The sequence below is a fragment of the Giraffa tippelskirchi genome, chromosome 7 (genome assembly GCF_054371585.1).
Source record: "Giraffa tippelskirchi isolate mGirTip1 chromosome 7, T2T-mGirTip1v1.2.pri, whole genome shotgun sequence".
In the NCBI taxonomy this organism is placed as follows: domain Eukaryota; kingdom Metazoa; phylum Chordata; class Mammalia; order Artiodactyla; family Giraffidae; genus Giraffa; species Giraffa tippelskirchi.
Window position 1 is genome coordinate 8072634 of NC_137281.1, and position 21403 is coordinate 8094036.

Here is a 21403-nt window from a genome sequence, read left to right on the forward strand (position 1 = left end):
ATGTAAGGGTGTTAGCTAGCACCACTTCTGTTTGATATTGTACTGGAATTCCTATCCAGCCCAGTGTGGGAAGGAAAAGAAAAATAAAACAATTTAAAAATTGGAAGAAATGAAATTGTCAGTATTTGTTGATGATCTATTTGTGTACATTGAAGGTCCAAAAGAATCTAAAACTGACTTATATTTAACAAGGTATTTTAACATTGTGGCTGGAAACAAAGGTTAATGATATTTCCCTGTACTAGCAGTAACTATTAGAAAATTAAAGAAAAAAAAAAGGACACATTTATAATAGCCAAAAGAAGTAACTGGGAAGAAATCTAACAAAAATATGCAAGACCTCTATAGAATAAATTGTAAAAGTGTATTGAGGAATATTAAAGAATGCTGGCGAAGATTTCTCTGATGCTGGGAAAGACTGAAGGCAAAAGGAGAAGGGGGCAGCAGAGGATGAGGTGGTCAGATGGCATCACCAACTCAGTGAACATGAATTTGAGCAAACTCAGGGAGATAGTGAAGGACAGGGGAGCCTGGTGCAGTCTATGCGGTCACAAAGAGTTGGACACAACTTAGTGAGTGAACAACAATGAAAGAAGAATTTACTATTTGAATCGTCTTTTCATTTTTTTGGCTGCTCTGCACGGCATGCGGGGTCCCCACCCAGGGAGTAAACCTACACCCCCTGCAGTGGGAGAGCAGAGTCTTAACCCCCGGACCACCAGGGAAGTCCCAACGAAGAATTTGAGAAATGTAGGAGTATACCATGTTCATGGAGTGGAAGAGTTAGTGTTGTAAAATGTCAGATCTCCAAACTGACTTATAGAATCCATGTAATTCCGATCAAAACACTTAAAGTTTTTTATTTTTAATGGATGGAATTGACAAACAGATTCAAAGATTTATAGAGAAGTGCAGTGAACAAGATGACTTAGATTTACTTAAAAGAACAGTGCGAGACTTCCCTGGCAATCCAATGGCTAGGACTCCATGCTTCTACTGCAGGGGATACAGGTGTGATGCCTGGTTGGGGAACTAAGATCCTGCATGTCATGCAGAGAGGCCAAAAAGTAAAAATTAAAAAAAAAAAAAAGCCATAAGACTTTCCTGGTGGCTCAGTGGTAAAGAATCAACCTGCCAATGCAGGAGACACGGGTTCGATTCCTGGTCCAGAAAGATCCCACATGCCCTGAGGCAACTAAACCTGTATGCCACAGCTACTGAAGCCCATTGCCCTAAAGCCTGTGCTCTGCAACAAGTGAAACCACTCAATGAGAAGCACTCACGCCTAGCCCCAATTCTCTGCAACTTGAGAAAGCCCACAGGCAGGAAAAAAGACCCAGCACAGCCCAAAAAAGAGAGAAAAAAGTCATAAGGAGATATCATTACACACTCACCAGATTTTCAAAAGTGAGTGTCCAAATACACGAAGTGCTGGGGAGAGAAGGAACAGTGGGAACACTTAAAGAACTGCTGGTTCATAAGACCCCACCAACTGGAGGGGGTCTAAATTGTCATGTGCATTCTGAAAAGTTTTTTCCCTCATTATCTATTAAATTTGAAGAGAGACATACCCTGTGATCTGGGGTTGCATCCACTCCACACGGATGGTCACTGGAAGTGGTTGTGGGCTTTGCCTGACCATGACACTCATAGGATCCAATAGGCTGTCACTTGGCACCAGGTTCATTTAACTCTGCAGAAGGACAGAGGGAAGGAAACAGTAGCATCTTTGCATGACAGCATCCAGTGCATCTTCCTTGAGCATTCAGGGGCTACTTCTCAGCATCTTCAGTTGGATGATACCATATGGGTGGGTGTTGCCCACCCTGGCCTGGGGATGTTTTTTTATATTCAACACGAGCCACCATTTGTAACCGATTATCAGAGCAGCTTGTAAGACCCCACCAGGAACATAGTACGTTATAAGGAACACCCCACAAGGAAACCAGTTTTCTATTCATTCATGATCACATAAGCCTCCAGGATTGACAAGTCCACTCAGTCTTTCCAGTCCGATATAGTTCACAATCAGGGGCCACCTTTATAATAAACATTCCCTGGGAACCACAGCTGGCATTCTGTATTTACCTTAAACCCAGTATGTTTCCACGGAAATGGTGTTAGAAGGAAGTAAACCAAAGTCATCCCCCAGTAGAAATTGGTTTAGATTTGTCAGTAACCCATCCTCCCACCCAACAATGCCACTTCTGAGTATATACCCTGGAACCAGGATTCATGAATAAGTGTTGATAGATGCATTATTCATATCATCTAGCTCCAGATTAACCCAAATGTCCCTTAATATTTGAATGAATAAATTGTGGTATATTTTTATAATGACATAATATTTGTGTGTGTGCTCAGTCACTCAGTCGTTTCTGACTCTTTGAAACCCCGTGGACCTGGCTCCTCTGTCCATGAGATTTCCCAGGCAAGAATACTGGAGTGAGTTGCCATTTCCTTCTCCAGGGGATCTTCCCCACCCAGGGAGCGAACTCTGGTCCTCTGCATTGGAAGTGCAGAGTTGCAACCACTGGACCACCAGGAAGGTCCCTACTACATCATTTCATATAAGAGACTTGAGCATGCTTGGATTTTGGTATCTGAGGGGAGTCTTGGAACTAATCTCTTGTGAATACTGAAGAAGACTAATTTTTCTGCAGAACTGGGAAAATAGTATAATAGTCAATTTCAAGCTACCAGCGATTGAACTCATGCACTTCCTGAAAATGTAGTCATGAGCTCTCAAGCACTGTCTGAGGAGCCCCAGTATCGCACTGCTAACAACTCTATTATAGCAGCTTGGCTGAACAACCCAGTTAGGGTTTGCATCCTAACAACCTACAAACCACTTGGAAAAAAAAAAGAATATACATATATATACACACACATAAGTTGAAGAAAATCGTGTTTCGTTATTAAAAACCAGAATTACCTGTGGGATGTTTGTGCCTTTAGGGCGCTGTGCAACTTTTCAGATCTTGGTTAGATTGGACTCACCACTCATTCCATACTGATTTCTGTGTGGCACTTGCTTTCTTTTTTTAAATTGAAATTTTACTGAGATAATGATAGATTCACAAGCAGAGAAAAGTCCTTGTATGCTTTGCCCAATTTCTCTCAATGGCACCATTTTGGAGTTTTGATTCTTTTTTTTTTTAATCGGAGCAACTGCTAAAAACTGTTTCAGAAAGATGTGTCATCCAGAGGAATGTAGTGCCATCTCCTGTTGAACCTGGGAACGACCTTGAGCTCCAGGTTCATGTGGTGTCTGACCAATGTCCATGGGTCTCCCTCAAATTTTAAAATATCCCTATGGCTGCCCCTTTGAGTTTGCTACAATGCTCTGGGGTGCCTTGGTGCATGTATTTATTTCCTAGGGTGGCTTATACGACAGAAATTTATTGTCACACAGTTCTGGAGGCCAGGAGTCCATAATCAGGATGTGGGCAGGACTAGTTCCTTTGGAAGCCTTGAGAATCTGTTCTGTGTCTCTTGCCTATGTTCTGCTGGTCTACTGGAAATCTTTGGCGTTCCTTTGTGTGTAGAAGCATCACTCTGATCTTTGCCTTCATCTATTTTTTTCTTCTCTTTTTTAAAAAAGATTTTATACAATTTTAAAGGTTATACTCGAGGAAATGTTTGTCAAGGGGCAAGCATTTGCAGCAAAGGGTCCCAGGTCGCAGTCTATCTCACTCTCAGACTTTTGTCTCCACTTTGTCCACTGTGAGTGGTATCTCATCCACACAGATCACACGCTTCTTCCAAAATACCAGAAAGGATTCAGGCTGGCTCAGCTTGGGGCACACATCCATCTCTGAATGGATTATCTTGGGGCTTCCCTGGTGGCTCAGTGGTAAAGAATCTGCCTGCCAACGCAGGAGACACGGGCTGGATCCCTGATCCGGGCAGATCCCACGTGCTGCAGAGCAACTAAACCTGTGCGCCGCAACTACCAAGCCTGCGCTCTAGAGCCCGGGAACTGCAACTACTGAAGTCTGTGAACGCTAGAGCCCTGCTCTGCAACAAGAGAGGCCACCGCAAGGAGAAGCCTGCTCCCCGAAACTAGACAAAAGCCCGTGCAGCAATGAAGACCCAGCACAGTCAAAAATACATAAATAAAATTTAGAAATTATTAAAAAAAAAAAGGATTGTCTAGACCTGGGTCATGTGGCCAGCAGGGCAGCTCCTTATGGTTGGAAGCCAGACCCACGTGGAAGGTTGGGTACTGACCTCAGAAGGGGGTCCAGCTGATGGCCAGGCACACAAAGACTGCTCCTGTCAACCGCCCTCAGTCACTCACCCTCCCAGTCACCTCCTCCCTCCATCCCTCAATCTCGCCCACATTTCATCAACCAGCAGGTACCACCCTCTTTCCCCAGATCCAGGAATGGGAGAGCCGGAACTCTGCCCACAGCAAGGATGCCAGGTCTCCAGGATGCGTCCAGGATTACAAGGTCAAGAGCTGGCGAAGGATCAAGAGTCTTGAAAACCAGTTGGACAGGGTGAGGGTCCACCTCTTGGCTGTCCCCAGGCCCGAGCTCTGGGGTTTACAGGAAGACCTGAGCAAGGGAGTCAAGTTTTGGAAATGGTGGACCAGGTCAGGAGACATGATCCCGGAGGGATGGAGGGTCCCCCTGGGAAGGAGGCTGATGCTTGGGTCCTTGGTGACTCTCTTGGGGTCCCCAAATTGGGAACGGGCCCCCAGTCTGGCAAGTACCCCTCCTCTGCTGAAAGTGGAGAATGGAGGCAGGTCAGGTGTCAGACAGGCTCTTAGCACCTTCTCCCACCCCAGGTCATCTGTCGCTTTGACATCCAGCTGGCTCAGAACGCGACCTTGAGGGAGGAGCTAGATCTCCTGCGGATCGAGAGGAACCGCTATCTGAACGTGGACCGCAAGCTCCAGAAGGTCAGTGGCCCTGAAGTCCAGGAGCCCTTGGCCCAGCCCGCGAGGAGGGGAGGATGCAAGAGTCACCCTGCCTTCTCAGCCCTCCTGCAGAGGGTGCAAAACTGCCCAGAACCATGGATTTACTTGAGTCTGGAGGGAATGGAGACCTGAAAATGTTCCAACAAAGACAACTACCTCAGATGGAAGCAGAGATGTCACTTTGAGTGTCATCACTGCGGGCAACAAAGGCTCTGGCCAGACTACTTATGCTCCACACATTTCTCAATAAGCTTTGAAGTTCTTTGAAGAACTCTCCCTTCCTCCCTCCACCTCCCTCCCTCCCTTTTTTTCTCTTCCCCTCTCTCTAAGTTTTACTTTGAAATAATCACAAATCTGGAGAAAAAGGTGCAGAAATAGTACAAAGAACTATCAATCCTTCACCAAGATTGGTGATTTGCCATTTTACTCTCTCTCTGTTTCTCTCTCTCTCTCTGGGTAATTGTTTTTTACTGAAAATAACATTGTCACAATTTGAGAGCTCAATGTAGACATTACAGGCCTAAGAACGTCAGTGCTTATTTCCTAAGCACAAGATGATTTTCTTACATAAACAATGTGCCCTTGCCCAAGTCAGGAGTTTGAACACTGTTACAGTTCTAAATAGTCCATTTTTAAAGTTCATGATTATTCCAACAGTATCCCGTGATAGTTAATTTAATTATCCTGCTCCAGGCTGTTGGCCAAGATCCCACACTACGTTTGGTTGTCCTGGCTCCCTTCATCTAGAACAGTCTCTTGGCACTTCTTTGTCTCCATGACTTTGACATTTTGGAAGTACTCCGCCCAGCTGTGCTGTGGGACATCCCTCAGTGTGGGCTTATCTGATCTTTCTCCATGATTAGATTCAAATTGTGCATTTTAGGTGAAATATCACTGAGGTGGTATTGTGTCATTTGTGGGCATTACACCAGGAGCTCGTAACATCAGTTTGTCCTGTAACTAGTGACGTTGACCTTGATCACTTGGTCAGCCAGGTTTCTCCAATAGAGAGTTTCCCTCTTTGTAATGAATGGGTCCAGGGAGATTCTTTGAAACCATGTAAATATCCTGTTTCCTAACACATTTCCACTGTAGCCTCCCATAATGATGATGTTTGCCTGAATAATTATTACTGTGCGTGCATGCATTGTGTCCAACTCTGCAATCCCGTGGACTGTAGCCCGCCAGGCTCGTCTGTCCATGGGATTTCCCAGGCAAGAATGCTGGAGTGGGTTGCCATTTCCTGCTCCAGGGGAATCTTCTTGACCCAGGGATTGAACCAGAGTCTCCTGCATTGGCAGGTGAAATCTTTATCACTGAGCCAACTGAGAAGTCCAATTATTACTGTAATGGCTGCCAAAGAGTGATTTTTCTAACTCTATCATTTCTTCTTCATTTAGAAAATGGCATTTTACTTAAGAAAGAACTTCTTAAGTATATTTGTGGGTTGTCAGTAAGCATTCATGTATTCTGACTTTATTCTATGAGTTATAATCCATAGTGCTCATTACTTATTATGATGCTCAAATTGTCCCAGATTTCTCTGATGGGAGTGCCCTCAAACCGGCTTTTTTGACAAGCCCATCTTTCCCCCCGCCCCCGAGGACTTCCTTATTTTCTGGCACAGAAGATAGTCCAGATTTTCTTTACTTGTTCTGCCTTAACTCTCGAGTTAGCGTTTCTCCAAAGAGTCCTGGTTCTTCCAGTGGGGAGTAGATGCTGAGAAACCAAAATACAGGCTCTAGGAGTCCTCACTGCTACTGGGGTGTCACTGACTTGAGGCCCTTTCTCTGGAGGGAGCTAGGAAACACACACACGTTTCAAAATCATGAGTTTGCCTCAGTGTCTCTCATTCTGACCCCAGCACCACTGCCTTATTCCTGAACACTCCCCATTTTATCTGTCTTCCCCCACAGTTGGAACCCTGGCTGCCAACAGCATTGATATACGTACTCACGTTCAACCCTACAAAACACCCAAGAGAGGTTCAGAATTGTTATTACTAAGAACCCTTGAACCTGAGAGTTCACAATTCATTTGCTGATTGTTTGATCCTCTGAGGGCGTGGGTATCTACCTATCTATCCATCCATCCATCTACACCTTATTCAGAAGTTACTAGGATTAGTTCCTATGTTTTCTTGGTCTTCTTTGTGGTTCTGTTCTTTGAAATATAGTTAGGTTCATTTGCTTCTCTTTGTATTTGGTTTTGGTTCTGTCCCCTATCCTTGTTGATTGAATTTTCTTTGTGAACACGTAAACCATTGACGGGTTCCCAAATCAAAACTATTCCAGGGACTTCCCTGGTCCAGTGGCTAAGACTCCACATTCCCAATGCGGGTGCCGGTGTTCCATCCCTGGTCAGGGAACTAGATCTCACATGCTGCAACAAAGACTGAAGATCCCAAGTTCCGCAGCTAAGACCTGGCACAGCCAAATGAATAAATAAATTTTAAAAACTATTCCAAAGGTTTCCCACAGAGACATCATTTCCTCATCATTTCTTCTACTCCATTCCCACTCAGCCCCCATTGTTTCTGATTTTCTAGCCTGGGTTTCTTGTTGCAAAAGGGTGTGTGTGTGTGTCTGTGTCTGTGTGTGCATATACATATATAGGGGTTTCTCAGGTGGCGCTAGTGGTAAAGAATCTGCCCGCCAATGCAGGAGGTGCAAGAGACGTGGGTTCAATCCCTGCTTCAGGAAGATCCCCTGGAGTAGGAAATGGCAACCCACTGCAGTATTCTTGCCTGGGAAAGCCCATGGACAGAGGAACCTGGTGGGCTACAGTCCATGGGGTTGCAAAGAGTTGGACATGACTGAGGATGCACGCAACATATATGTATATGTGTTTATACACATTAGTACATACATATACACTATACGTGTAAAAATATATACATGTAATTTCCTCCCTTCATTCTCCTGAAAACAACCTTTTTACCCATAACTCTTCACAGACACTTCCACAGAACTAGGAAACAGATTAGTGTGGTCACAATTTTGAAATTCACACAAATTTCAGACCTTACCACAAAGTTAGGTCAGCACTCTTAGGAATATCCTGAGTTGGGTGTTTCACTGCATTCCTGGTCATCAGTCTGGCTTTCCTCTCACTTGGTACCTCCTTGAAAACCCTTTCATGGGTTGCTGCTAACTAGGAAGGACCACATTTCTAAGGCACAGAAGCCCACTTCTTACTGGGGAGATACAGGCTCAAAGGAAAGCCCTCCAGTGGCGAGGGTGTCAGAAGTGGCCTCGGTCTTGTTCTCTTGGCAGGAGATCCAGCTCCTGAAGGACTCGGTCAGGAACCTCATGGTCTCCTCCACCTCCGCTTACACCGTCAGGTAGGGCCCCGGGAGGTGTCCTAGACCACTCAGTCCACGCATCTTCTTAAGAAAGTGGTGGGAAGATTCCCACCTCATGAAACAGATTGTTAGAACCGCCCCCTTTTTCATAAGATGCCCCTTTCTCGCCCCTCCTCCACCAATTTTCCAGCTCCTTGGGCAAGGTCCTTCTTCTTGGGTGTGTTAACCTTTTGGCCCCTGTCTTTCCATGGCACGTAGCACATAGGGATGTAGAGAAACTTAAGGGGAGTTCCCCAGTGGCCCAGTGGTTAGGATTCCAGACTTTCATTGCCAAGGCCCGGGGTTCAATTCCTGGTTGGGGAACTGAGATCCCACAAGCCCTGTGGTGCTACCAATAAACAAACAAACAAATAAATAATAAATAAACAGATTTAAGATCAGGTTGCAGGAGGCCAGGAACATAGGAAGCCTTGGTTCAGTTCAGTTCAGTTCAGTCGCTGAGTTGTGTCCGACTCTTTGTGACCCCATGAACTGCAGCACGCCAGGCCTCCCTGTCCATCACCAACTCATGTCCATTGAGTCGGTGATGCCATCCAACCATCTCATCCTCTGTCATCCCCTTTTCCTCCTGCCCTCAATCTTTCCCAGCATCAGGGTCTTTTCAAGTGAGTCAACTCTTTGCATGAGGTGGCCAAAGTATTGGAGTTTCAGCTTCAACATCAGTCCTTCCAATGAACACCCAGGACTGATCTCCTTTAGGATGGACTGGTTGGATCTCCTTGCAGTCCAAGGGGCTCTCAAGAGTCTTCTCCAACACCACAGTTCAAAAGCATCAATTCTTTGGCACTCAGCTTTCTTTATAGTCCAACTCTCACATCCATACATGACTACTGGAAAAACCATAGCCTTGACTAGACGGACCTTTGTTGGCAAAGTAATGTCTCTGCTTTTTAATATGCTAACTAGGTTGATCATAACTTTCCTTCCAAGGAGTAAGTGTCTTTTAATTTCATGGCTGCAATCACCATCAGCAGTGATTTTGGAGCCCCCAAAAATAAAGTCGGCCACTGTTTCCACTGTTTCCCCATCTATTTGCCATGAAGTTATGGGACTGGATGCCATGATCTTAGTTTTCTAAATGTTGTGCTTTAAACTAGCGTGTGAGATGAGTGCAATTGTGCAGTAGTTTGAGCATTCTTCGGCATTGCCTTTCTTTGGGATTGGAATGAAAACTGACCTTTTCCAGTCCTGTGGCCACTGCTGAGGGTTCCAAATTTGCTGACATATTGAGTGCAACACTTTCACAGCATCATCTTCTAGGATTTGAAATAGCTCAACTGGAATTCCATCACCTCCACTAGCTTTGTTCGTAGTCATGCTTCCTAAGGCCCACTTGACTTCACATTCCAGGATGTCTGGCTGTAGGTGAGTGATCACACCATTGTGATTATCTGGGTTATGAAGATCTTTTTTGTATAGTTCTGTGTATTCTTGCCACCTCTTCTTAATATCTTCTGCTTCTGTTAGGTCCATACCATGTCTGTCCTTTATTGAGCCCATCTTTGCATGAAATGTCCCCTTGGTATCTCTAATTTTCTTGAGGAGACCTCTAGTCTTTCCCATTCTATTGTTTTCCTCTATTTCTTTGCATTGATCGCAGAGGAAGGCTTTCTTATCTCTCCTTGCTATTCTTTGGAACTCTGCATTCAAATGGGTGTATCTTCCCTTTTCTCCTTTGCTTTTTGCTTCTCTTCTTTTCACAGCTATTTGTAAGGCCTCCTCAGACAGCCATTTTGCTTTTTTGCATTTCTTTTTCTTGGGGATGGTCTTGATCCCTGTCTCCTGTACAATGTCACGAACCTCCGTCCATAATTCATCAGGCATTCTGTCTATCAGATCTAGTCCCTTAAATCTATTTCTCACTTCCATTGTGTGATCATAAGGGATTTGATTTAGGTCATACCTGAATGGTCTAGTGGTTTTCCCCACTTTCTTCAATTTAAGTCTGAATTTGGAAATAAGGAGTTCATGATCTGAGCCACAGTCAGCTCCCAGTCTTGTTTTTGCTGACTGTATAGAGCTTCTCCATCTTTGGCTGCAAAGATACAATCAGTCTGATTTCGGTGTTGACCATCTGGTGATGTCCATGTGTAGAATCTTCTCTTGTGTTGTTGAAAGAGGGTGTTTGCTATGATATTTATCAATATTGGTTGAAAGAGACAGAGGTTCTCTCAAGACACCTTCAGGTAAAGGGTCATGTTGTATGGAACCTAGGAGCCCCAGCTGCTCAGCTGATGGGCATCTCTCTCTGCCTTTGGGCTCTCGTGGGCTACACACTCTCACTCTCCTATCCCATCTCTACTCCTTTCTAAGCTTCAGCACTGTTCTCTTGCTCCAAGGAGTTTCTTAGCTTCTTTCAGTATCTTGTTTCTACCCCACAACTTCTGCTTATCATGGTTCGTGATTCCATGAGACATTGGCTCTAGCCCAAATCTACCTTAAGGTTTCTATAATCTTTCTTTCTTTGTTCCTTCTCTCTCTTTTTGCTTTCTTTCTTTCCTTCTTCCTTCCTTGCTTTGAGTTAAGATGCACATAAAATTCACCATTTTAAAGTGCACCATTCAGAGGCATTTAGTACATTCATAATGCTGTGCACCATCATTTCCCATCATCCCAAAAGGAGACCTGTACCCAGGAGGCAGTCATTCTCTAGTCCCCTCTTCTCCAGCCCCCTTGGTATCCCGTCTCCTTGTCATCTGGACGATTTCCCTGTACCTCCACCTTTCTCTAAATGTATCTTTATGTTTCATGTAAATGGAAGATACGATGTGTTCTGTGTCTGGCTCCTTTCACTCAGTGTAACGCTTTCAAAGGTTCACCCACGTAGCGTCTCTCAGAACTTCCTGCATGTTTATGGCTGATTCTTTTTGTTTGTTGTTTAAATTATACTTCTTCAAAAAACTCATTTATTTTTACTTTTTGGTCACATTGCGTGGCATGTGGGATCTCAATTCACTGACCATGGATCAAACCTGCGTCCTCTGCAGTGGACACATGGAATCTTGACTGCTGAACCACCAGGGAAGTCCTTTTATGGCTGATTCTGTCCTTTGTTACCTGTGGTCTGCCCTGACCTCTTCAGAGCCTCAACTCATGGCCTCTGTTCATGCATAGCTCTGGCTTCTTCCTAACTTGGCCTTCGTAACATAACTTCTTGTGGCTTTTCTCTATACCTCCTTTCAGCTTTGGCTTCCTGCTGTCCCCTTCTTAGCATCTCACAGTGTAAATTCTGAGAATCTGACTGGCCCGCCTCATCTTTCTGCCAAGCCCCACCGGTGATGGTCTGTTGGCCTGTCTTTGCATCAGAAGCATCTGGCCCCTGCCAATACTTGTCCAGTTGACTGCACTGGGCAGCCCAGCTGGGTGCAAGGACAGAGTGGTTTCAGCTAGAAGGCAAGGGATGGGCGTCAGGACCAACACTTCTTGTCGGACCAGTGCTTCCTGGCTGAGTGACCTGGGCAGGCCACTTCCCCTCTCTGAACCTCCGTTTCCTCTATTGTGACGTGGCAATAATAATGGGATCTACCTCATGGACCCCTGTGGGCTGCTTTAGAACATCTCCTGCAGGGCCTGGCTCTTGGGAAATTGGGTTCCCTCTTCCTGGCCCTTCAGTGGGCCTGGGGCCCAAGACACAGAAAGAACTGTGAGTCCTGATCCCTGAGGGGCGCCTATAGGGGTATCTGCGGGCTGGGCCTGGTGGGTGCCAGGAGAGGGCTCCCACCAAGGAGGACTCAGCAGAATTTGAGTAGAGCCAGAAGTTTGTCCCCTGAGTCGAGGCAACTGAGGTTGGCAAAGGCATGGAAAGGTGAACTAGACTGGTCCATGGGAACTAAGAAGACTGAGCTGCTGTTCTCCCAACCTAATGACCCTCTGACCTTTGATCCTGTGACCTGTGATGTAGGCTTGGGGCACTCTGAGTTCACTACTGGCTGCACTACTGTTAAAAGCTTCACCTTCAGAGCAGGCCGGGGTAGTTTCAGTCAGCAGGTGTCCCTAACAGGATGAGCACTCAAGTGCTGGTGATGGCAGCTGCCTGTCCCACGTGAGGCCCTGCAGGCTCCAAGCTTCTTATCTTTCCAACCATTCTACCCACCCCCACCCCAAACTCCAGCACAGTTACCTTACCACCTCGGTCCACCTTTTGGAGTCTGAGTATCATCTCTAACTGTGCCATCATCGCCTCTTGCCTCCTGTTCCACAGTTACATAATAACGGCCAGGCTTCCCCGATGCCCCAAGCATGCACTGCAGCGGTGCCCCCTCAGTGGGCAAGGCCATCAGTCACTTACACGGCCCACCCACCTCCTCCTCTTCCACCCCCTACTGCCCTGTAACCGCATCCTGACCCACCACTAGGAACCTAGACAGTTCTCTGCCTTTTGTGACAACCTGATTCTGCCTCATCCCTGGGACCCCAGGCTGACCCCACCCATCCTGTGACCCCAGGATGGATCTGTCCACCTCTGTGACTCCAGGCTGACCTCCCCCATCCCTGAGACCCCAGGCTGATAGCCAACCCTGCCCCATTCACCCTCCAAACCCAGGCTGACCCCGCCCCTCCCTGGGCCCCAGGCTGACCCCAAATCCAACCCCCCGTCTCCCTGACCCCGGTCTAACCACCCCCCATCCCTCCCAGGGAGGAGGCGAAGACCAAGTTAGGCATGCTGCGGGAGAGAGCTGAGAAGGAGGTGGCCCAGAACGAGACGGACGTGCAGATCTTGCAGCGGCAGATCGCGCACTTGGAGCAGCTGCACTGCTTCCTCAAGCTCAAGAACGGCGACCGGCAGCCGGATTCCGCCACCGTGGAGAAGCGCGAGCAGCGGGGTGAGGCTGGGGGCCGCCAGCTCTGCCGCCCGCAGGTGGCGCCGCGGGAGTGGCGGGGCCGCAGGCTCCAGGTCTCAGCGCGGGGCGGGGCCTCCAGGGGCGGGGCGGGGTCTGCGCGACTGCGGGGCCGCCCCCTCCCCACCGGCCTCCCGGCCCAGGCCACACCCGGCGCTGGTGGCCGCCCCGACGGCGACCTCACTGCCCCCTCCTCCCCAGCCCGGGAAGTGGCCGAAGGCTTCCGGAAGACCTCCCAGGAGAAGCTGGTGCTGCGCTACGAGGACGCCCTGAATAAACTGTCCCAGCTGACCGGGGAGAGCGACCCGGACTTGCTGGTGGAAAAGTATCTGGAGTGTGAGTACCTGGGGGTGGAGTGGGGCAGGCTCGCGGCCTCAGGCCCCCGGAATCCAGTGCAGACTATGCTCTGTCTCGGTCACCGAGGGCCACCGCTTCGGGCCTGGAGGGGTCTTCCACCCGCCCTGGAGGGCCCAGCGATCAGGCTCCGCTCTACTGGACTCTTACCGTCTGCCCTGCCTCTGCCACGCTCCTCCTCCGCGTCTTCCCCAATCTCCCTCCTTCCCCCGTCTCGGGCCTTCTGACCCCTTCCTCCCATGTGTGTCTCTGCCTGCGCGTCTCTTGTCTCTCCGGACCCTGCCTTTGCCCACTGGCCCCCAGTGGAGGAGCGGAACTTCGCGGAGTTCAACTTCATCAATGAACAGAACTCGGAGCTGGAGCATTTGCAGGAGGAGATCAAGGAGGTGGGCGAGACCCGCCCCCTCCCCTTCCCCGACTCCTCTGGCCTCGTTGTGTCCCCTCCGGAGCTGGGCCCAGCGTCGCGCCCCTGCCCCCGCAGATGCAGGAGGCATTGGTGAGCGGGCGCCGCAGCGAGGAGGACCGGCAAGCGCAGCAGGAGCAGCAGCGGGCCGAGTTGCAGCAGCGCGTGGACGATGTGCACTCGGAGGCCGACGACCTGGAGGCCCGCTACCACAGTTTTCGCGGGCAGCTGGAGAAACTCAAGACCAGTGAGCCCCGCCCCCGGCTGCTTCTTCTGGGAGGCTGTGCAGGGAGCCCTGCCGGGGCTGGCCACGGACAGACACTCCGAGGACCACTTTGTGCATCCCCTTGTCCGTGTGTCCCATATCCATCCATCCATTCTGCATCCATCCATCCATGCATCCATGCATCCTGCAGCAGCATCCATTCCTCCTTCCAGTGCAGAGGGACAAGAGTCAGGCTGCCCTGGGTCTGAATCCCAGCTCCCCCATCTGTGAACTTTGGTGTGTGGTATCCTCTGTTGGGGCCCCCCTGTAAGTGCCTACTTTGTGGGGTTGGCATGAGATTGTTGGGATGGCAGATGGAGAGAGACAGGGAGAGGTGGCAGTGGTGACGGAGAGCAAGCAGGAAGTTCACCTCGTGCTGCACAGTAAGAGCTCAATTCTTGGTAGACCCTGTTTGCCAAGGCGCCAAGCCCGGTGCTCGGTGATGAGGACTGGGCGGGTCAGGGGGCGGGATGAGAGACTGGCTTAACCCAGGGGCTGGGATGGGATGCCTTTAAGTCAGCGTGGAGTGCAGAATTGGGGGGGCGGGGGAGGGCAGTGTTCAGTGAAAAAGTGGGGCCGCTTGTTGAAAAACCAGCAAGAATTTCAAGTGCCAGCAGCAGAGCCCATGACACTGGCTCTGTTGGGTCACAGGGGAGGTCTCCTGGGAGCAATGATGCTTGAAGCTGATTTCAAAGGATGAGTAAGCAAAAACCTGGAGGGGGGGAATGCTCCCAGCAGGTGGGGCCCAGGCTTGGAGATGCATTCAAGGAAGGTAGGTAGGTTCTTTGTGCAGAGAGGGGACTGGAAGGGGGCATGGGTGGGAGCTGAAGAAGGTCAAATCCTAAATGGATGCCAGGCTGAGGTTTTTCTCCTGGGGTACTGAGGGGCCTGGGCGGGTTGTGAGCAGCAGAAGGGATGGGGAGGAGGGGAAGGGTGAGGATGGAGAGGAGAGGACGGAGCACAGGGGTGTCAGGCTGATAAGACTCTGGGGGTAAGGGTGAGGCGCACAGAGGTCCAGCTTGGTGAGGATGAAATGAGAACGTGGGAGAAGGAGCTGCTTTGGGGAGGGGGGATTGTGAGCCTGATCTCAATGTGAGCGGTATTGCCAGTTGTTCGGGAGGGTCCCCAGGAAGAAATGGTGTTTGTCAGCCTAGAGCTCAGGTGGTGGAGGCAGGGCGGGCAATGGGGCTGTCCTGTGGTTGGGTGCAAATTTCTGTCAAGGTCTTGAGTGCCTTTCATTTCGTTCGTAAATACTTTCATTTCGTTCGTAAATACAATCGGGGGCAATCATGAGAGCGGATCACACCCGCAGCCTCAAGGCTACAGTGAGTTTCCTCCGACTTCTGTGGAGCACAGGTCTGAGTTTCTGTGGGAGAAACACAGCCTGAGCCCTGGACTCACTGGGTTGGGTGGAAGCTAGGTGACCTGGAGCAGTGTGAAACAGGCTGGCCACTTGGAGGTGCCCTGGTCACGTTTCCCTTTGACCTCCCTCGCTTTTTTAAAAATATGTATTTATTTATTTATGGCTGTGCTGGGTCTTTGTTGCTGTGCGGGCTTTTTCGCAAGTTGTGGTGCACAGGCTTCTCACTGCGGTGGCTTCTCTTGTTGGGAGCACACGCTCAGGGCACGTGGCCTCAGGAGTTGCAGCTCCCTGGCTCTAGAGCACAGGCTCCATAGTTGTGGCCCTGGGTCTTTGTTGTTCCATGGCATGTGGAATCTTGCTGGATCATGGATTGAACCCCTGTCCCCTGCATTGGCAGGCAGATTCTTTACCACTGCGCCACCAGGGAAGCCCCCCCCCTTGCTTTTTGTCCTCTGTCATCTGGAGCCTGGGGGCCAGGCACCCCGGGATGCCCGCCCACCCTCCTCCCCTAGCAGACTGAATTTGGATAAGTCCCTTTCCATCTTTAAGCCTTGTTTGGCGTCTCCTCAGCCAGGGCAGCAGGGCCTTGAGGAGGAGGAGGAGAAGGCTGGCATCCCCTGGGCACCGGGTCCATGACCACCTGTCCCCTCTGACCCCAGACATCCAGCACCTCTTCACCAGGGCCCAGTGTGACAGCACCCTCATCAATGACCTCCTCGGGGTCAAGACCCACATGAGAGACCGGGACATCAGCCTTTTCCTGAGCCTCATCGAGAAGCGACTGGTGCAGCTCCTGACAGTGCAGGCCTTCCTGGAAACACAGGTTGGGGTGCAGAGGGCATGGAGGGGGGACCGGGCGCCAGGGCCTTGAAGACGGACCCGAACAGATGGCCGGCTTCTCCACCCTCCAGAACTACACCTCCACCAGCATGCTCAACGCTGCCCTCATGGTGCTGGGCCAGAGCTCTGAGGATTTTCCTAAGAAGGTGGCCCCGCCTCAGCCCCCAGACAACCTGTGAGCCAGAGGGCCAGAGGGAGCGGCTGGGGAGGACATGCCCTCGGGATGGAGGGGAGATGTGGGGAGGGACCGTTTTGGGGGGGATCCCCTGGACTAGGGGGGGCTTCCCTGGTGGCTCAGATAGTAAAGAATCTGCCTGCAGTGCAGGAGACTCAGATTCCATCCTTGGGTTGGGAAGATCCCCTGGAGAAGGAAATGGCAACCCACTCCAGTATTCTTGCCTGGAAAATCCCATGGACAGAGGAGCCTGGCAGGCTACAATCCAGGGGGTCAGTCCAGGTGACTGAGCGACTAACATTATCACTTCATTGGACTAAAGGGTGGGTGTGGCTCTTGGGGGGTGGGTAGAAGATGAAGCGGGTGCTTTGGGGGAGCCAGGAGGAGTAGGGTGTCGGGACAATATGGGCGATGGGACCCTGGGTGGACCCGACGGGGAAAAGATGCTCTGACCCTGGTGCGTGGCTGAGGGTCTCGAGACCTTGCAATGAGGAGCCATCAAACTTTCGAGGGTAGAGACTAGAGTCTCTTCCTGTCTTTTCCCCCACTTCAGGGAGGACCCCCCAGGTTTTGAGGCCAAAGACGACTATCCTCTGACCAAGGAGGAACTGATGAGCTCTGTGGTGAAGGCGGTGAGGAAGGGCGCCGGGAGGGGCTGGGCCCGGGGCGCTGGCGGGGTGGGGCTGGGGCGCGGCCTCCCCTGGGGGCCCTCACTCACTTCCCCGGCAGCTGGAGGCCCGGGAGCAGTCGAAGGAGCAGCACCTGAAGGAGCTGACCGAGGGCATCAAGGTGGAGAGCACCCCGAGCGTGACCTTCTCCAACACCCAGAAGGTCACCTCCAGTTCGCGCCTGGTGACCCAGAGGCCCAGTCTCATCCCTGGGTCCATCATGAGTCACAAGACCAGCGGCATCCTGGTGTCCAGCGGAGGCCGCGTCACCAGCTCCAATGTGGGCCACATGACCTTCGGGGACTCCAGTGCCGCCACGGGGGCACTGATGTCCAGCCGAGGCTCCACCCCGGGCCGCGTGACCTTCCGATCCCCCAACTCTAGCAGCTACCTGGGGTCCACTGGATACGTGGGGTCCAGCAGAGACCACGATAGCTTTGAGGCGAGCAAAGGCCCTCGGTCGGAATCTGCTGGAGGCCTCGGGTCCAGCCCTGGCCCTGCCTCCAGCACCGGCCGGGCCTCCAGCACCAGCAAGGACTCCCGGAGCGACCACTAGGGCACCCAGCCCCACCGCGCCCCTGGCTCCTCGCAGGGCCTTCTCTGGGTCTCTGCCTCTCGGTTTCTCTTAGGACTCTCCATCTTTCTCACCGAGCTCCAGGAGAGCTGCCTGCACACCTGTCTCCAGCAACCCTTCCCTGTGTTTCTGTATCTCTTCCTATCCGCTCCTCCCTCATCAGCCTCCTGGCCTCCCTCTGTTTCTGACGCGCCCTTCCCTTTCGGTTGCCGGATTTCCTGTTCTCTGGGTTTCCCATTCAGTGTGTCCCAGTCTTGTCCCCATGTCTGTCTTCTCATTTCTGCTCTGACCTCTCTGATGATCCCTTCCCCTCCTGTTTCAGCTTCCTCGTTTGTAACTCCCTCTCCTCACCTCCATCTCCCAGGCCCTGCTTGCATCTCATGTCCCTGCCTCTGTAGTTCCTTGTTCCTCGTTCCCCTCAAAAGTCCTCAGTACTCACTGGGGAGGGGGGGGAGAATGGGGGCAACGATGTCAGGGTTGGCATGAGCTGTGACCATAGGAAATACAGGCCAGAGTCTGACTTTTACCCCAGCCTGGTTATGAGTGTATTTGTGTGTGTGAGAGAAAGCTTGAGACATGGCTGTTTCCTCTACCTCTGGCCCAGGCGGAAATGTTTGAGCCTGTTCCTATTCCTTGCCATTCATTCGTTCACTTTTTTTCTTTTTTTTTTGAGACTTCTACATTTCAGGCTCTACTGAGGACTAGGAATTGTATCAGTCAGTCAAGATAGGCTGGGTTATGTTGCAGTAACAAGCAACCCCAGAATCTCTGTGGGGTACCTTTAAAAATTTCAAGGTTCTATTTTGGAATTCTCCATGTCTCAAGAGAGGGCTGAAAGCAGCATGTCAACCTTGCTTCCTCACACTTGCAGAAGGAAGAAGAAAAAAATCCAAATTGCCCCTCATGTCTTTGATTAATTAGTGTTAATCAAAACATAATCAAGAATATAATTAGTGACAACAGGAAGAAAGTCTGAAAGAAAAATAAGGGACCCAGCACACATTTGTTCTCATGAATGCAGTTCAACACACAGCCTTTATAACAATACTTTAAGAACACAGGACTTCCCTGGTGGTGTAGTGGATAAGAATCTGCCTGCCAATGCAGGGGACTCAGGTTCAATCCCTGGCCTGAGACGATTCCACACGCCTGCCAGGGGATTAAGCTCATTCGCCACAGCTACTGAAGCCTGAGCACCCTACAGCCTACGCTCCGAAACAAGGGAAGCCACCGTAATGTAGACCCTGCTCGTGGCAACTAGAGAAAGTCTGTGCAAAGCAACAAAGACTCCAGGGCAGCAAATAAATAAAATTTTTAAAAAACATTAAGCAAACATCATTAAAAAAAAAAAAACACAGAACCATCTCTGACATAACTTCCTGTGGTGGTGACTCGCTTGTGTGAGTCAGGGCTGCCGGCAGGGGTAGCCCCCTTCCACTCTCAGCCATTCTGGAAGTTCAGTCCTAGGACCATTTGTTTTAGCTCAAACGTGGGCTCACTAGTTTTGTTTGTAAAATAATCAACCCATTGGAGAGTTGGGATTTAATTTCCCATCATGCATACGAGAAGAGAGAAAAGGTCTATCTGTGGTCTGACGAGAAAGCTTTCCCGTGTTTATGCAGTTTACAGGCAGGATGTTAATAGCAGGGCAGCACATGTTCAAGACAACCCATCAGGGCGAAAGCCTTCTAGTCACTGAAACCACAATTGCTAGTTTAGGGCGTCCTAGAAAACACATTTGTTGAAGTCACTTCTGGGTGATATTCATAAGAAAGAGGAGATATTGAATTATTAATTTTCACAGTCTACCGCACAGGACAGAGTTAATGTTTTTGGTAAATTCCTTCACACCTTATCAAATCAGATCCTTTGAATTAACATTATAATGGGGAATCCCATCTCTTCCATCTTTTTTCCATTGATTTGACAAATATTTGCTGAGTATTAACTATGTGCCAGGGGTTTCCCAGGTGGCTTAGTGGTAAAGAATCTGCTTGCAATGCAGGAGACACGCGTTTGATCCCTGGGTCGGGAAGATCCTCTGGAGGAGGAAATGGCAACTCACTCCAGTATTCTTGCCTGGAAAATTCCATGGACAGAGGAGCCTGGTGGGCTACCGAGTCCATGGGGTCAGTCGAAGAGTCAGAGAGCAACTGAGCCTGCATGCATGACTGTGCCACACATGGTGCTAGGCTCTGGGGATGTAACAGTGAAACAGAAATTTAAAAATTGGCATTTCAGGGGCGTCCCTGGTGTTCTAGTGGTTAGGACTCTGTACTCCCAATGTAGGGGGCCCAGGGTTCGGGGGGGCCTGGTTACGCAACCAGCACTCTTGCCGCCTCTTGCTGGGGCATGGGGGCCGCTGGGGTAGACCCCACATTCCGAAACTAAGTTCGCATGCCGCAACTAAAGATCTTGTGTGTCACAGGTAAGACCCGGCTGCAGCCAAATAGATTTCTAAAAAAATTAAAAACAAACAAACAAACAAAAAACCACACAAAACTTGCGATCAACTCGCTTTCAGATAATGATTTCACTTCGTCCAAAGCAAACGTTCCCGCTCTCCTGGCTGCTGTCTTAGTAGGACTCCGCCGCCAGGTGGCGCCCGTGCCCCGCCGTGAGTGGGTTCTGCTCTGTTCTGACTCAGCCCAAGCCACTGGGATTTCTTTGAAGTCCCGCTCGCCCCAGGATACGGTTTTTACCTAGGACTAGCATTCCGCCAGCAGAGCACGGCGGGAGGGCGCAGGCGGTCACTAAGGGATGAGTGGCCATCCTAAGATAGCCACTCATCCCTTCTTTAGTCCACCAAACGCCTCTGTGAACCAGATGAAGTGCCCCTCCCAGAGCTCATATTCGGATGGGGGAAGACAGACAAGATCCCAACAGGGAGGCCTCCCCACCTAGTCTGGCGCAGGACACCACGAGTTAGAATTTCGCCCGCTCCCAGCGGGGCTGTGTGACCTTGGGCAGCTTGCTTAGCCTGTGTGTTTCCTCTGCTCTAAAAATGGGACTAATAGCACCCACTTCATAGGTTGTCAGTAAGCATTAAATGAGTTAATGTTTGTAAAATACATAGAAGGGCCATGATGTGTTCCTTGAACTCAGTGTGAAAAATTCCAATTTGAGGAGTCCCCTGGTGGTCCACTGGTTAAGAATCTGTACTTCCACTGCAGGGGGTACAGGTTTGATACCCGGTCAGGGAACTAAGATCCCGAATGCTGCACTGTGCAGTCAAAAAATAAAGTTATATAAACACATAGCAATAGCAGCAACAGAAAAGGAACACACGTTCTGAACCCTGAACTTGACAATGAACACACTGGTAGCTTTGAAACTCAAAAGACGTCACTTAACATTAACCATTTTCTTAACTTCTGTCCTTCAGTTTTCTCATTCATAAAAAAAAAAAAAGTTAAAGTGTTTATGAGAGGAGTGGTGTACATAATTAATAGGATGTTATATGCAAATATAGCTCATGGTAAGATACACGTAAACTTTCACCCTTACTGTATGAAGAAACAAAAAAAAATCACTGTTGGTGGAAGATGGTTAAAACATAGACTAGAAAGAAAACTCACCTTTAATAAAGAAAATGCCCAATTTCTAATGTATCTAATAACACGTTTCCAAAT

At 49.7% G+C, this 21403-nt stretch overlaps 2 protein-coding genes across 6 annotated transcripts in view; one reads left to right on the top strand and one right to left on the bottom strand.

The window, feature by feature from the left end:
- ODAD1 (outer dynein arm docking complex subunit 1) overlaps nucleotides 1-18297 on the top strand; it is a 40330-nt gene extending 22033 nt beyond the window's left edge. For 3 of the 5 annotated variants that reach the window (XM_081515405.1, XM_081515404.1, XM_081515403.1), the window contains exons 6-16: nucleotides 4383-4505; nucleotides 4796-4909; nucleotides 8203-8270; nucleotides 12927-13114; nucleotides 13331-13465; nucleotides 13787-13869; nucleotides 13965-14133; nucleotides 16174-16337; nucleotides 16426-16529; nucleotides 17083-17161; nucleotides 17259-18297. In XM_081515405.1, coding sequence (XP_081371531.1) covers nucleotides 4383-4505; nucleotides 4796-4909; nucleotides 8203-8270; nucleotides 12927-13114; nucleotides 13331-13465; nucleotides 13787-13869; nucleotides 13965-14133; nucleotides 16174-16337; nucleotides 16426-16529; nucleotides 17083-17161; nucleotides 17259-17753 — 1722 coding nt within the window. In that variant the 3' untranslated portion in view covers nucleotides 17754-18297. The remainder of the gene's footprint in view (nucleotides 1-4382; nucleotides 4506-4795; nucleotides 4910-8202; nucleotides 8271-12926; nucleotides 13115-13330; nucleotides 13466-13786; nucleotides 13870-13964; nucleotides 14134-16173; nucleotides 16338-16425; nucleotides 16530-17082; nucleotides 17162-17258) is intronic. The other 2 variants (XM_081515408.1, XM_081515406.1) reach the window with 1 other exon arrangement.
- The window catches only part of ZNF114 (zinc finger protein 114), a 53591-nt gene that overhangs the window by 1969 nt on the left and 30219 nt on the right, over nucleotides 1-21403 (bottom strand). Inside the window, exons 4-5 of the mRNA XM_081515411.1 lie at nucleotides 1572-1693; nucleotides 1395-1431 (exon numbers count right to left, since the gene is read on the bottom strand). Of these exons, the coding sequence (XP_081371537.1) occupies nucleotides 1668-1693 (26 nt within the window). The 3' untranslated portion in view covers nucleotides 1395-1431; nucleotides 1572-1667. The remainder of the gene's footprint in view (nucleotides 1-1394; nucleotides 1432-1571; nucleotides 1694-21403) is intronic.